Genomic DNA, 14375 nt, shown 5'->3' on the forward strand with positions numbered 1-14375 from the left:
GATGTCATTGACGTTCAGACATTCTAGTTAATGGTAGTATTTTTTAGGAAAATCAGAACTTCTTTGACTAAGATTGTTGTAGGTTTTTCATGGATGCAACCAAAACATTGTGCGTGTCTGACTGTTCAGAAAAGTAATGTAAATGTTCATACTTGTTGTTTGCTTTTCCAGGTAACTGGTAGTCCACAGGGTTGGGCACGACACCAATCGCTAATCGAGTGGTTGCAGGCCCTGATTGTGCCATTTGTAGCGGGGGCCACGTTCCTGTTACTTTTAGACAGGTATCCGGCGCATCGAAATCAGCAATTTCGTGATGCAATCACCGCAGAGAATGGGACAGACACTTTTATCCCAGGACGATGTACTTCGCTGTTGCAGCCCTTGGACTTAACCGTAAACAGGAGCTTCAAGTGTCACCTGAGGACCATTTGGAAAGTGTGGAAAATCGGCCACACCGATGATCAAGGACATTGTGAGCGGATCACCAGGCGGGATGTGGTCAGGATGATCAGCCTCGGCTGGGAAAGGGTCACACAACAGACGATTATGAAGGGTTGAAGAGCCAGTGGCCTAGTTCCTGAGGACGATGACGAAGTTGGGGAGGGGGTAGAGATGGTAAATGATGAGCTTGAGCAGTTTGTTGAGGGGATTGAGTTTTCGGAAGGAGAAGAGGATGATGATGTTATTCATTATGACCTGTAAATCCCGTTTGGATAATAAAATTGATTGGTAAATTAATAAGTAAATCTGTTCTTTAATTCATTCGTTGACAGCAAGACTTCTTTATTGGGACATTCTGCAGACCCATGAAGCTGGCTTTATCATAGACACTAGATTAGAAATTTTTGGTCAACCAACACTATAGGCATACAACAAGGACGCTAGTTGTATTGTATTCATTCATTCAGTACAGGACTACCCCATGTCAATGTTCATGTCTTTTATCCACTTACGTGGAAGGCAATGGCATTGCCCACGAAAAGGGAGTCAATTATCAGCTGTGGCTGTTCTTTCTAATGTTTGCCTGCCACCAGTAAAATCGGCCTATTCATTTGGACTTAGTCATTTTACGATTCAGCCGCGCTCGGTTAAGTGGGAGAAGACAGTATATGGCCGGTGTGCAAGGGATAGTAGTCCTAGGACTGATAGTCCGTGTAACAATAGCCCGCATTGCTAAATGTTTTGGTTAGGGTTAGCGGTACAATAGATCATGCTGCTTAATTGGTCAAATACAATGCTACCGGACTATGACTCCAGGGGGACTATATCCGCTGTCACACCGGGTCTATTTGGCAAGCTGCTCGCCGAACAGGCATCTTTTTTTGTCCTGTTTGGAGAGCCGCTTGCCAAACAGCACTAAAAAGCCACCCTGTTCGGCTAGCCGGGCTTGCCAAACAGGTAAAAAATCTACCCTGTTTGGCGTGCTGGAGACTTTACTTTAATATTAATGAGTTCGGCTCTCCATTCAGGACAAGAAAAAGTCGCTGTTTGGTAAGCTGGGCTTGCCAAGTAGTCACTTCCTATATTATATATATACTATAAATTGTCATATCTGCAGTAGCGAAAGGGTCAAAGGCATAAATGTAGAAGCGGGAATGATTGCCAACTGGCAAGGCGTGGGTTGGTCAAAGGAAGAACGTGTGAGGGACAACTTGGGTGTGGTATTTACCTGGCCAGGAGGATAATACCCCTGCTCGTCACCATGCGCCACCACTGGTAGTATCGCACTAATGCTGGTCTCTAATAATGCTGCGAAGCAGTTTTGGGGATGGCATTTGAATTTCAGACAGAGCTCATCTGGTTACTTGGGAATTGTTAGGTGGATCAATGGCGAGTATCCGGCAGCTTTTATAAATAAATCGGAGAGAGGTATACGTATATGAGGCGAGTACAAAAAATCATATATCACATTCTATTTATTCAACCTAACATGTACACGTATATGTGAATAATAGTTACACGTGGGTTCTGTTACAAGTGTGTTGTAGGCCTATAACAAAACGGAAAGCTAAACTGAACGCGCTTAGATCGACGCATAGGCCTCCACTCCTGACGCAGTGGACTGGCCCTGTATGTCGTCAGAGGGAAAAGCATCAGGATGACGAAATGAACTGCACAGCAACATCACATTTTTATTTTGAGGGAGGAGTAACTCGACCAATCTGAAAGTACATCGTCCGTTTTATGCAGATGCGTCTTTAAAGTAAGGAAGAGCCTCTTTCATTTTAGCATGTCAGAGTCAGAGTGCCGGAGTAACGTTTTTGAGTGTTTCCGCCGGGGGAGTCATAGTCAAATCTACGAACCGGACGCAGTGGACCGGCCTCTTTCCTCACCCTAAGGAGACAAAATTAGGATGCCGCGATGGGCTGTCCAGGGAGTCTTGTCAAATCCCGCCAAATAAACCATTGGCATATACGGGATAGTGGCCCGCAAAATGCTCGTGCCTTGGAGGAGATATACTCCCTGAAGTATAACACAGCCATGTGCAGAATTTTAAAATCACTGCAATCATCAATATTCTGGTATAGTGTATGGAAAATTCTTCCATCTTGTAATGTCCGTACAACATTGACCAGAGGTTTTTAACATGAAGGCGAAGTTCTCTGGTGACAACACTGGTATTTCAATGCCCAACACTGTCGCAAGTTTACCCCATTTCTTCTTGCATTTTTCTGCAGAACAAAATATGTCATATTTGCTTATAAAGTCGGCGACTGTTATTAATTTTTTGGCAGGCTCTTTCACATAAAGATCTTTAAAACCGTCCTGGATGGTAGTATGCTGCGTTTTGTTACGAACTCGCAAGTCTGCGGAGTTCGTAACGAATACACGACACGCCTTGCAGAGCAGATCGTACTCATCCGTCACGAATGGACGTTTGCGAAGGTCCTCTGCTTCTCTCCTGTGTTTGGCGAGTTCGGCCTCTTGAATCTTCAGGATTCGCTCCTTCAGGACATCCCTCGGCATCTGGGAGACTTCGAGAGCGGCGCTGTTCATCATGATTTCGCGGACCTGATTAATCTGTTCTTTACGAACCTTACCCGACCCTTCCGTTGCAACCACAGCATATCGACTGTCTAATTGTCTGGCCCGTCCTGCAATGAGATTTGGACGTATGGATTCAAGTTGCCCAACAAGTATGTGTACTTGTTGGACATGATAACGATAAAGTTTCTGTAGAAACCCCCCCCCCCCCAGAGCAAATTCTTCATCACTTCTAGAGACAGCCTGCTGATTCGATTAAAAAACGACATTTGAACAGTGGCGCATAAAATCCAGACCCACCTTTTGCTTGCACCAGTGCAATTTCGTTTGTGGTGTGGTTGTATTTTATCACCCAGTTACACATCTGTATGTCCAAGCCAGCCTCTGCCACGGACGTTGCGATAAGACATCTGTGTTCTCCCTTGCGGAACTTCTCTAAAATATCGACTTGTTTCGCCTGTGTCATTTCTGAAATAAATTTAGTACTTTTTATATAGTATAATCATCCCGCCTTAGCAATAGAAACGTCGAAGGTAAAACAGTGTTCCTAATGGAAATATCTTTAGCCAGAGATTGGTGCATTGGGTCAGATCTGAGATAAAGCATTACCTATTCTACTTCTAATATAGATAATTGCTTTTGAAAATATTTTTTGTAATTAATCAACAACGATTTTTCGTGCAGCGCCAACACGTTGGTGCTATGTCGGGTATAGTAAAGGTCCAATTTAACACAGTAGTTTGTTTATGAACCGGTCAGCCAGGTAATTAACTCTATTAATTAATTTCTGTCATTTATGCTGTAGTCTCTTCTGTCTCTCATCAATAAAAACTCTTTTTAAAGTGCTTCTACAGTGTCATTAGTTTCTGCTTTAAATAGCTGCCTAATATCAAATTCCCCAACTGATTTTTGATCCCAAGCCACCCTAAAAGTGTAAAAAAAGTACAGGAAGCCAGTCAAAAGTGGGCCCAGAGCCCACATCAGACTACTATTGCATGTTGGAATTAATCAACCTACATGTAAATATCACGGAGTAGAATCTAACGTACCATGGGTACCCATGATAATGGCGGGTTTAAATGAGCTCAGCTGCTGGTTCTCCACCATCCAAGCATGAAGCATTCCTGTAGCTGCTCTCGTCTGAACAAATATGATCCCAAGTGACTCTGCACTGTTAGCTGAATAGCTTAAAATTTTGTCTTGAAGAAGCTGTAGCAATGGGTTTTCATATTCTGGGGCATCCATGATCGGACGAAGCTGCATGTCTATCTCTGAAAAAGTGTTAGTTACTATAGTATACCAGAGTTCAGGTTGCTGGTATACTGAACGCATATATAGAAAGTTTACCGCACAGTAGCCTACATGCTCCAAGTCATGCTTGCTCTCTGAGATTACTCTCAGACATACAAATGTTTTTAAAACAATATCCACAAGAAATTTACCCGGGTCTGCCGAAATGTAATCATTGGCACAGGAGTAAAAATAAGGTAACGTGTATGGTGCAGAGGGAGTGAAAAAGAAGAGATATTGGTGATTCATGTACTCGGCGCTCGATCAGGCCCCGATTCCAATCTGGACTTGATGCAAGGATATTTGTTGCGAAGGTGGCATTCAACGTAAGACCACTGTAAGAAGTAATTGTCCTTAAACAAATACAGCACACATGGTTTTGTAGGGTTATTCAGAAATCTAACGCCAAGAACAAAAGGATGTGAAGGTTAATTGAATACAACACGCACTCGTATTACTCACCTTCGTATCTCTTTTTAAGCCAACCCGAAACCTCATCTCCATTCGGTCTTTTCGATTCCTCCATCTCCTCAGCCAAGTACACCAACGCGTCCTTGATTCGTGCCTGTGCATTTCTGTTAAGAGCCTCATGGTACATCTATTTTTATAGATAAAGAAATATGAAGACGTCGAGTGAACAGTTGCATCCTCCTTGGTATGGTAAGGATCGAAACTACAAATCTAAAGTCTTTACCATCCATGACAGCCAATAGCAAGAGCATATTCGGCCTGTATCCAGCCCGGTTTTTTTTTCCGTAATCGAACCTAATTAAGCTGTATTAAAAGCAGTTAAGATGTGCAATGCTGCTTCTCTTGCCTACCTTAAGGTAACTTGCATAGGTGATGGATCTCATTCGTAGACAGTTATCATTTATGCTTGGTACAATTTTTAAAAGCCTCGAAACCCAGCCTGTGTAAACTAAGCTACCGAAGTCACTGGGCAACTCTTTGAAGTGTGCCGCAAGAATTGCCGCATTAACTTCAATGCTTGACACATTGAGTTCTGAAAAGGTACAAGAAACTTCATGTACGTGTTCCGGGTACCAATCTGAAACCCAACTGTTTTTTATGGCGTTGGAGGGAGTTCAGGTAACCGGGTAACTGGAAATTGGTAGCCCCAGGATGGGGGCGGGGGGGGGGGGGGTCATCTGAAAGCTTTTCAATGAATAAAGGAGCACCCAAACTCCGCAAGCTTGCATGTATTTTATGACCTGGTAGGTTCAGATCGTCTTGAATCTAGTCATGTGATGATCTCACATGGTTGGTCTTGAAATTAGAATCACAGGCTGTCTGGAGAAACACCTTATTCTTTCAAGCCGATATGGTATTGCTGTTTTGAAAACGAATGTGGTGCCCATTTGGATATGTAGCTTAGATCAGGGACTACAGGCTAAGGGTATGATATTACCTGGCTGTTCCTTAATACGACGATGAATTTCTTCCATGTGCTGACAGACCATAGTTTTGCATGGATCGTTTCCCCTTATTGGAACTGACTTCAATTCTGCAAGATAGCATTTTTTTCAATTTTTATTAAAATGCAGACAATGATACCTCAACAGAATAAAAAAAGAGGAAGCAAGGTTCGTTATGAGAAAAATATTACAATTACAGACTTCTTACAGACCATGAAGGGGTAAATATAAGCCAAATATAGCTGGCTCGACCCGAATCTATATGCCAGTCTTGGCTCACTACCGGTACAGCAGATGAATTATGAGTGTTTGATATTTCTTTGCGAGTAATGCCTGCACAATGATATCAACACATTTTCGGGGCCTTACCTACTCCAGGCGCAGCAACATGTTTTATCAGCTCTTTTATATTTTCTTTCACCAAACACAGCTCCGTTGCATCGAGGTTTGCGCACATTTTCTCGACATGATCTATAGCACCATCTGTTGAGCCGGCACCCCCCACGCCCAGAGACGCAGTTAGGCCAATTATCTGAAAGTTATAGACAAGATTGACAAAACCAAACAATGTAACAATGATTACTGAAAAAAGAGAAAGAAGAGAGTAAGTAGAACTAAAAGGGATGAATCCTCCAGTCAATTTTCTGCTTACCTGGGGCAGCCGGACTTTTGGACCATCTCCCAACTTTGCCTCGAGGTAATGTTTCATGATCGCATTGTAAGGATGTTTCTTTGTAGTATTCTGACACTCATCGAAGATCAAGAGAGACACGTCAGAGATCTTCAAAACGTCTGCATTGTGAATTGATTCGGTCTCCAATGCATTCAGCAGGACCTGTGCGGTCAGAACAATGACTTTGCTGATTGACATTATGTAACTAAGACTCTCAGATTGTTTTCCACTCATGCCGTGAGGGTTGTAACATTCAGGAAGATATGGCTTGAACCCGTCGAGTTGCTGTTGGATAAGGTTGACTTTATCCACTGCATAGATGACACATGGTCTGTCCTTCTCCCTAGCTTGTTCCAGATGATTCTGTAAACAAATGGAAATAATGAACTACTTTATAATGGCAACCAATGGCAAGAGGTCTAGTTGAGGACATATTAAGGTTGTGATGCCTATTATTCAAGTAGAATATGTCTGCAGTTGTCATTTCCGAGGTCTGTATCACATCATCCTGACCCGCAATGTTTTGAGATCGCTAAATCACTAGCGATGACGCCAATGCATGAGAGTCAGGATGGTATCACATGTAAAGCTATTCCAGCCTATCCGGTTTCTGTTACAGGACTTATGTTTTATTGTTTTCATTGGTCCAACAAAGGTCTGGAAAACTAAGGGTTGGTACTTGGCTACCATTTGAAAGCATAATATGCACCACAAAATAAGTATATTCTTCAACTAATGCAAATAACAGATGTCCCTTTGTTCGACATACCTTTGCAATAGCGAGGGCAACATAGGTCTTGCCACTTCCAGTCGGTGCGCAGACTATTGCATTCTTCCCCTCCAACCCTGGCCTTGCAAGTTCAGTTTGGTACGATCTTAGCTTGTCTCCTAGTTCTTCAACAGCTTTCTCCTCTAAACCTGCTGATTGTATTGAGAACGGCTTCAAAGTAATTTAGTGGGGAACTTAGACTGCTGTTCATTCACTCTTCCCTTGTGAAGTTTATTCCTGTTTCGTGTTCGCTTGTGACCTTGTGGCGCACAGGATACGAAATGAACCTCTGTTTAGCTTATTGAACGTTCCCATCCCTTGTACCAGGGAACACGCAATGGAGCCAATACAAACTTCACAGGTAAACAGCCAATGGATGCGCAGCCTTAGGGAACACTCCTCCACAAAAATCACTCATCACAGATAACCTATTAAAACGAATGTTTATCTAAGGCCATGACTCCAGGTATTTTGCCATTTACTGCTGCAAGACAATTTCAAAAGTGCACCTTACAGTTTATACAATACAGAAAACCCCATGCAATCTGCACCATCCATTTTGAAGATATAGCCATTTATGTGTTTAACAACTAGATCACCTAATCAGGCTAGCAACTGGCTTGTTAGAGCCAGGCGGCGGGCTCACCAAAAGTTGCGATGTGGATCAGGCTATTGCTCTACTTGGGAGGACAAATATCAATTAATGCTCTTGAAACTGATAAATGAAGTCTGTTTTTCATTGACATTTTCAATGTTCAAGTATGAAAGCATACTTTTGCCCATGATAAATGAGTTTATTGTATTCCAAAAAATAAACTAATCTAATTTTTAAATATTTTGGGAAAACCGGTCATATTTATTTTAGAAGCCAAATCTCGCATCTAGAAAGTGTTATTTGAGCTAATTCATGAAGTGGGAAAACAAAATCAATGCCAAAAACAACATAGACCCCCACAAATATGGTCCAATTTAGGTTTTATAGACAATTTAGGCAATTTTATAGAACTTAATTAATTTTTCAAATTCGATTCTTTTTACAGAAAATTGCATCAAATGCATCAATTTATACAATACAATGCTTCAATTTTGATCAAACTTGATTTAATGCGGAGCTTTAAGTCCAGTCTTTGAGGATTTGTACATGTCTTGCATTCATAAAAGCATGGCCTTTAAGGATTGATCCTCACTGTCTGTATTGGTTGCTTGAAATATTGTAACGAAGGTGTTTCAGAATTTGATATCAAGTAGGCCTAATGAATGCTATTCTGGGCTGGATCCAGTCCTAATGTATCTTTTTTATGTCTGTAATGACCAGTGGCCGTAAAGGGAATTCAAATAAGTTAAATCAATACAGATGCATCTTGCCAGGATACATGTGTATCAAAAGGAATTTCATTGTTGATTTGCCGAAACTCTGCTGTTAATCAGTGTCTCGGTGAAACAGCTACAATGTGTAATATGCGAACTTGAATGACAGCAATCAAACACCATATTTACCTGCTGCTCTTCCTGTTCCCGAAGCAGCTGCCCCAAGATTTTCCTCTTCATGGTAAGGGTATGATTGAAAGCCAATATTTAAGGGGGGCGTAGGTGATGCTGAGACACCCCCAACAGCTCCTTCGCAGGGAGAATTATTGAGGCCATTGTCAGGCATGGTATTGTTGATCTTATTGGCCGTTCCAGAATTGAGGTCATTGACAGGCATCTTAATGGCCATCTCGGTATCCTTGGATCCCCGTCGATGGAGGTTGTCGACTTGATGATTCCCCTGGTTCGCTTGAAATGGGGCAAATGTTAAAATATAAATGAAATATTATTTTTTACACTCTCAGTCATGAGTATCTTTCTCAGATACTATAAAGATCTGCACTATAATGTAGTTTAAGTAAGACCCAATTTTGATAGTAAATTTCTATTGTCCACTGATTGTGTTTGGGATTTATGACTATAGAGTAGTGTAGCCCTCCAAATTATATCGCATCGTGTCAAGTCTGCAGTTTTACATCGGAGAGGTACAACATTCCTGTCCCACCCGCAGCCCAGCACAGGGACGATGATGCGACGGGCTGGCCCTTCCTTGATAACGCTAGAACTATTTGATGGAGCTGCACTTACTTCTTTCAACTTCCGGAGCCATATCTCCCAGTTTTCTCAGCAAATTATCTTGATCTGTAAAAGGTTTCCGAGATGAAAATCAGTGAAACTCTCGATTCCTGTTCATGAAATATTCATCTTCTCCACGAGGGTCATGTATCCTTCCATTTTTATACCAGGTCAGTGGATTGATGAATATTTTCATACTAATGGTCTGCTTACACTATACATCGGTTTACTGTCGCAGTTTTGCCTATTTTACAGGCTCTGTGGTCATATTTAGTTACCATTGCGGAGCCAATAACTTATCAAAACAATTCCAACCCCTGTGAAAGCCGCGACGTTTCCTGTTTCCACCGATTTTGTGGAAAATAATTTTTAATCAGGGAGTAAAAAAGTCACGTTGCCCTGCTGTCGATACCGTAAATGGTACTGTCAGGGAAGTACACCACATCCAGTGAATACATGCTTTGTCAGGCATCATAGCACCAATGGGACATCATTCTGGATGAAAACCAAAGGAATCCAGTGCCATCACCGCCACATGACAGCTATGACCCTCATCATACCACTTAAAGTAGAAGACAAAAAATAACAAATTGCCTACCTGCAATTTCGATCCCTTCTTCCTCATTGAGTTCACCACCAGTTAACAACACTTCAATTACACTATCATTGCCTGTTTCGCCGAGTGCTTCGATGACCAAGGCGGGCCATTTCTCATTTCGCCTTGGTAAAGCCCTGATCAGAGCATATGTTGCTGAAAAAGACGCAGTAATTGGAGATAAAAAGCACAAATGCTGGGCCTATTGATAAAGGGTGCAGATCACCAATGCCTTACGCTAGAAATTAATTCACAAACCTTCACCGCACGAAACTTGGTTACGCTTTAGAAATTTAAGGGTAATTTTGACATTTTACTGCATGTTACATACCCTCAATGTCGTGTCTTCCGGAATCGACAAGTTCCTGTATTTCTTTCTTTTCTTCTTCACTGATGACATCGCGTGCCCGAAGAGCAAGCAAAAGTGGTACATCGATGACTATCCTATCTTTGATATAAGCATGTAGCACTCGCAGCAAGCGCTTGAACTTATCATATTCGTGACAGCTATCTCCAGACAGAAGTTTGAAGAGGGGCGTGCAGCCTGAAATTATCTGATTATAATCATTTGTCCGTCCAATAACGCTGACCCCTTGAGAATACTGAACTCTGATTGTCAAGTCAATCTAGCCGAAAATAGGGCCCAACCCCAAACAAAGTGAACTGTGAATTGGTAATCTGACGAGTAGAGATAGGTCTCAGGATAACTACTTCCGTGTCTACAACATGGGCCGACTTCGATTGCTTACTCAGGGTAGAGTGCGAGTGCCCGAGCGTGACGTCACCGATGAGGTAATGCGTGCTCTGCGCATGTCGAGTGAGGGGAAAAATCGAACGGCCCGCGAGAATGGAGTAGCGAATAATCATGGCGGCGCCGAACTTAAATCGTGAGTTTGTGATAAGTTTTTTCCAATTTGACGAGTTACTCCAGCCCCCAGACGGTCAATTCCTTGGCAAAACATCGTTCATGATCGCTGCTGCTCTGACATTATGCATGCATGTTTAGGCCCTTTCAGTGTCTGAGAACGCATTACAACCGATGTCAGCTAGCAATCCGATAACTATTGTTCTAGTTCTACTTCATTTAGGGATATTTGGTAACGAACAGAAGAAATACGGCCAAACACAGGGGTTTTTTTTCATCAGAAAACGTGCTTACAAGTTGCTGGCAGCCATGATTAATCACGTGTTCTGCGGGTAATTCAAAACCCACTCCTGTGCGGTCCAGGGTAGTCCTCGAGGAACTAAGTAGGTCAAATATGACGTCACTCGGGTAGTCACCCGAGCAAAATGCTATGTTCGATTGCTCCCCGAGTCACTCGGGGAGAACTCGAGTAAGCAATCGAAGTCGGCCATGAATGAACTGGTGTTATGAGTAGATGTAATGTATCTATTTCGGATCGTACAATTGGTTCTAGCGAAACACAAGGTCCGCCATTTTAGATTCACTGTGTCATAAATAACTTACCCGCAGCTTTCAAAGCGTCTAGAAATTCAATGAAGACACGATGTGCGTCATCCTCGCGAAGCTTGTCCTGTAATTCTTTCAAGAACTTCTTTGAGTTTGAAATAAGAAGAATTTCTGAAAGGAGATTGGCGGGCATTCGAAAAAGCTAGATAATTGGACTGGTGGATTTACTGATTGTGACCGGGCTATAGGGCCTACAGTGGCCCTACATGAACAGACTCTACATAGAGTACAAAGCAACTACAAAACTGAAAGAAGGTTTGTATTGTAACTGAAGAACTTCCTTAGTCAATGTGTTGGCGACACTGATTTCATTGTGGTACTTTCTTAAACCCTCTATTTTTTTCCTCTTAACCTCTCTACCGGATAGTGCTGCCATCTTTCCTTATGGCTTGTACTATTTTTTACCATTTTTGGGCTGTCCGCGCATGCGCGCCAGCTCTTCAGTTGCAATCTGGTATCCGTTAAATCAATAAGTTTCTATATTTTTCTCCTCAAATATGTATTTTTTCTACGTTTCTTAGTTGCAATTTTACACTAGTTTGCTTCCAAATCGATTTCTACAAATCCCTTCTATTCCTTCAGCAATTGGTCGCAAACTCTTGTCATCATTGCTTGATGGTTTAAAAAGTCTTATCAGTGTCACCGCCCTTCCTTTGGCGGGGGGGGACACATTTTACTATATAAGCCTACCAGGATGCGACTAAGGGTCCGACAAACTTAAAGCCAGTATGGTAGCCTCCATGTTGGCTGGTGCCCGATCTCGAGACTGATACTCTGTCTGATTATGAGCGCTCCGACAACAAGTTTAAAATTCGAAAATGTGTAATTGTTTACCATTTGTTTTAAGTGAATAATTCATCAAAACAGCAACTTAAGTACTTTATTTTACATCAGTACTCATTTGTGTTTTTCTTTAGAAAATGCTTAGTAATCCTTATTTCTTCCCTGTAAAGCACTGGTCAGCACTCTTCCATTACCCATTAAAATATTGGATTCATAGCCTCGTAATTAGGAAAGTTATTCGTTATCATTTAGGGGTTATTCACATAGGTCTAAAAATGACGAAAATCTGTTTTTTTGAAGAATTTTTCTTCATTCATTGAAAGCGGTAAAATGCAAAAACCAAAACGGTGGTCCATTATGACTAGGCCAAAAAACCCGACTTATCTTTTGTTTCCATCGCGAACAGTCAACAACGACTTTTTTATACATCAATTTTAATGAAACTTATGAGATTGATACAAAGTATTGAAAGTCATGTAGATTTCTTAAAACATGACCAATTGATGTAATTCTACTTTTGTGATGAAGGGTACTATCTCCTCTTCGAGTTGATAGGTTTTTTTGTAAAATGTCTTTAATGTTATTTAATGGCCGGTTACCATAGAAACCAATAAACGGTATTATACAACAAAAACAGTTAATTTGGGGCTTTAAAAATATCCAGTTGCCTCCATTCGAATAATGTTGTTCCAATTTTGTTTTCTAGACTTATATTGGCATTTATGAACACCAAAATAGGGGTAAAGTCGGCAGAGTTTTTAAAATCTGATATTGTAAAAACTTATTCAATATCCTACACAGTACCTCTTGATATATTTCGGGTAGAATAGATCTCGCAGAAAAGAATGCTTTTTGTCGCGTTGAGAGAAGACTTATATTGCCAAAGTTATTGCAGTTTTTGTAACCAAGCCGCAAAACATTACTTTAACTGGGAAAACCAACCTCTATAATCACGTCATATAGGTAGGGTATTTCCCGAGGAGCAGTCGGGGAACCCCGCCTGTTCCAAGTAACGTTCTGCCTCAACTGGTTCGCCGATGTGTCCCCCCTGTCGTCCGCCATGTTTTGTTTCACTTTGTCCACCATGTATACACATTTATATTCCCATTCAATAATATTTACAAAGAGATATTCTGTCTTTTTCTTTTCTCTTGAATGCTGTCACGCACACAATGTGTGAATGATTATACACTTGAGTCGGGGCATTCGTTGTGCTAGTGGTCATAATGACAGCATGACATGCACGGTAGACCTGCCGATAGGCCGCAGTATGCTGTGTCATCCACAGCAGCTGTGGCTTTGCATACGGTGTCGATACATAGGCCTATATTGCACTCTTCCCTCCGCTCGGCCGCGCAGTAGGGATGAGGAACCAATCTATATTCACATGCATATTATATCACATTTTCCGGACGATTCGTGATTTACGAGTCACAATCCAGTGCACGCTGAAGAAAATGTGGCGATTTTAACAGAATTCCCCGCGTAATTGCAGAGAACTATAACATGCAATAATGATATGGACTGTAATCCCTCCCTCTGCTGGACCTACACATGACCTACCTGGGTTCCAATCCGGCAAGTAAGGGACAATATCTCTTGGGTTCAATAACTCCTCGATCTTGTGACGGTAAATCTGTAGGAGATTCTCGAAATATCTCTCCTTCTCGGAGTTCATTTTGAATTGAAGTTGACACGTACAAAACGAGCGTTAGCAATCTATTAAATGATAGGCGTACGTGTAGCTGCAAAATTCACACAATATCGAATCGGTATTCACCGAAACTGAACTATGTACCGTTGTCGAGTATGTCCGCGATGAGGCACATATAAATAGAGCGGGGGAATCCCGCCGCTAGTTTTAGTTCCGTTGTATTGATAATGAAAAGAGCGAACCGAGGCTTCAGATAATCAAAGTATATATTAGCATTTGTACATGTACGTACAGTGTATATCGGTGCCAACTGTGGATTTCATGTTGGATTTCTGTCTCTGATTGTAAATGTAGGCCTAGTGTTCTAAAATATTGCCTTGTTTCGTTTTTATGTTTGTTGAATTTTCATTTCAAAAGCCCAACGGTAATATGTAAAGAGCAAGCTCTAGTGAACTCACACAACTGTTTGACATGGGGGAGCCCCCCAAACCCCCGTCTGTCTTCTGACATATTGAGCCAGTACATTGGGGGATGAGTCCCCCAAACCCCCTCCCCCGTTCTCTGAAAGTGACAGGTTTTAGTCAGTACATTGGGGGAAGGCCCCCAACCCCCCCCCCATTGGACTCTAAAAATAGAA

General features: G+C 41.8%; 1 protein-coding gene across 2 annotated transcripts; it reads right to left on the minus strand.

The window, feature by feature from the left end:
• Positions 1-1916: 1916 nt before the first annotated feature.
• On the minus strand, positions 1917-13812 carry LOC135489054 (antiviral innate immune response receptor RIG-I-like). 2 transcript variants are annotated; one of them, XM_064774150.1, is made up of 15 exons: positions 13648-13812; positions 11299-11412; positions 10162-10374; positions 9834-9986; positions 9248-9301; positions 8630-8908; positions 7133-7281; positions 6343-6726; positions 6060-6222; positions 5684-5779; positions 5097-5278; positions 4738-4873; positions 4035-4256; positions 3286-3453; positions 1917-3095 (listed from the first exon to the last, which is right to left on the minus strand). In XM_064774150.1, the coding sequence occupies exons 1-15, from the start codon at positions 13760-13762 to the stop codon at positions 2512-2514; spliced, it is 3012 nt and encodes a 1003-aa protein (XP_064630220.1). In that variant the 5' UTR covers positions 13763-13812; the 3' UTR covers positions 1917-2511. The 2 variants fall into 2 exon arrangements, with proteins under 2 accessions (XP_064630220.1, XP_064630219.1); XM_064774149.1 differs by having other exon boundaries at positions 7133-7284.
• Positions 13813-14375: the final 563 nt, after the last annotated feature.

The sequence above is a fragment of the Lineus longissimus genome, chromosome 6 (genome assembly GCF_910592395.1).
Source record: "Lineus longissimus chromosome 6, tnLinLong1.2, whole genome shotgun sequence".
NCBI classification, from domain to species: Eukaryota; Metazoa; Nemertea; class Pilidiophora; order Heteronemertea; family Lineidae; genus Lineus; species Lineus longissimus.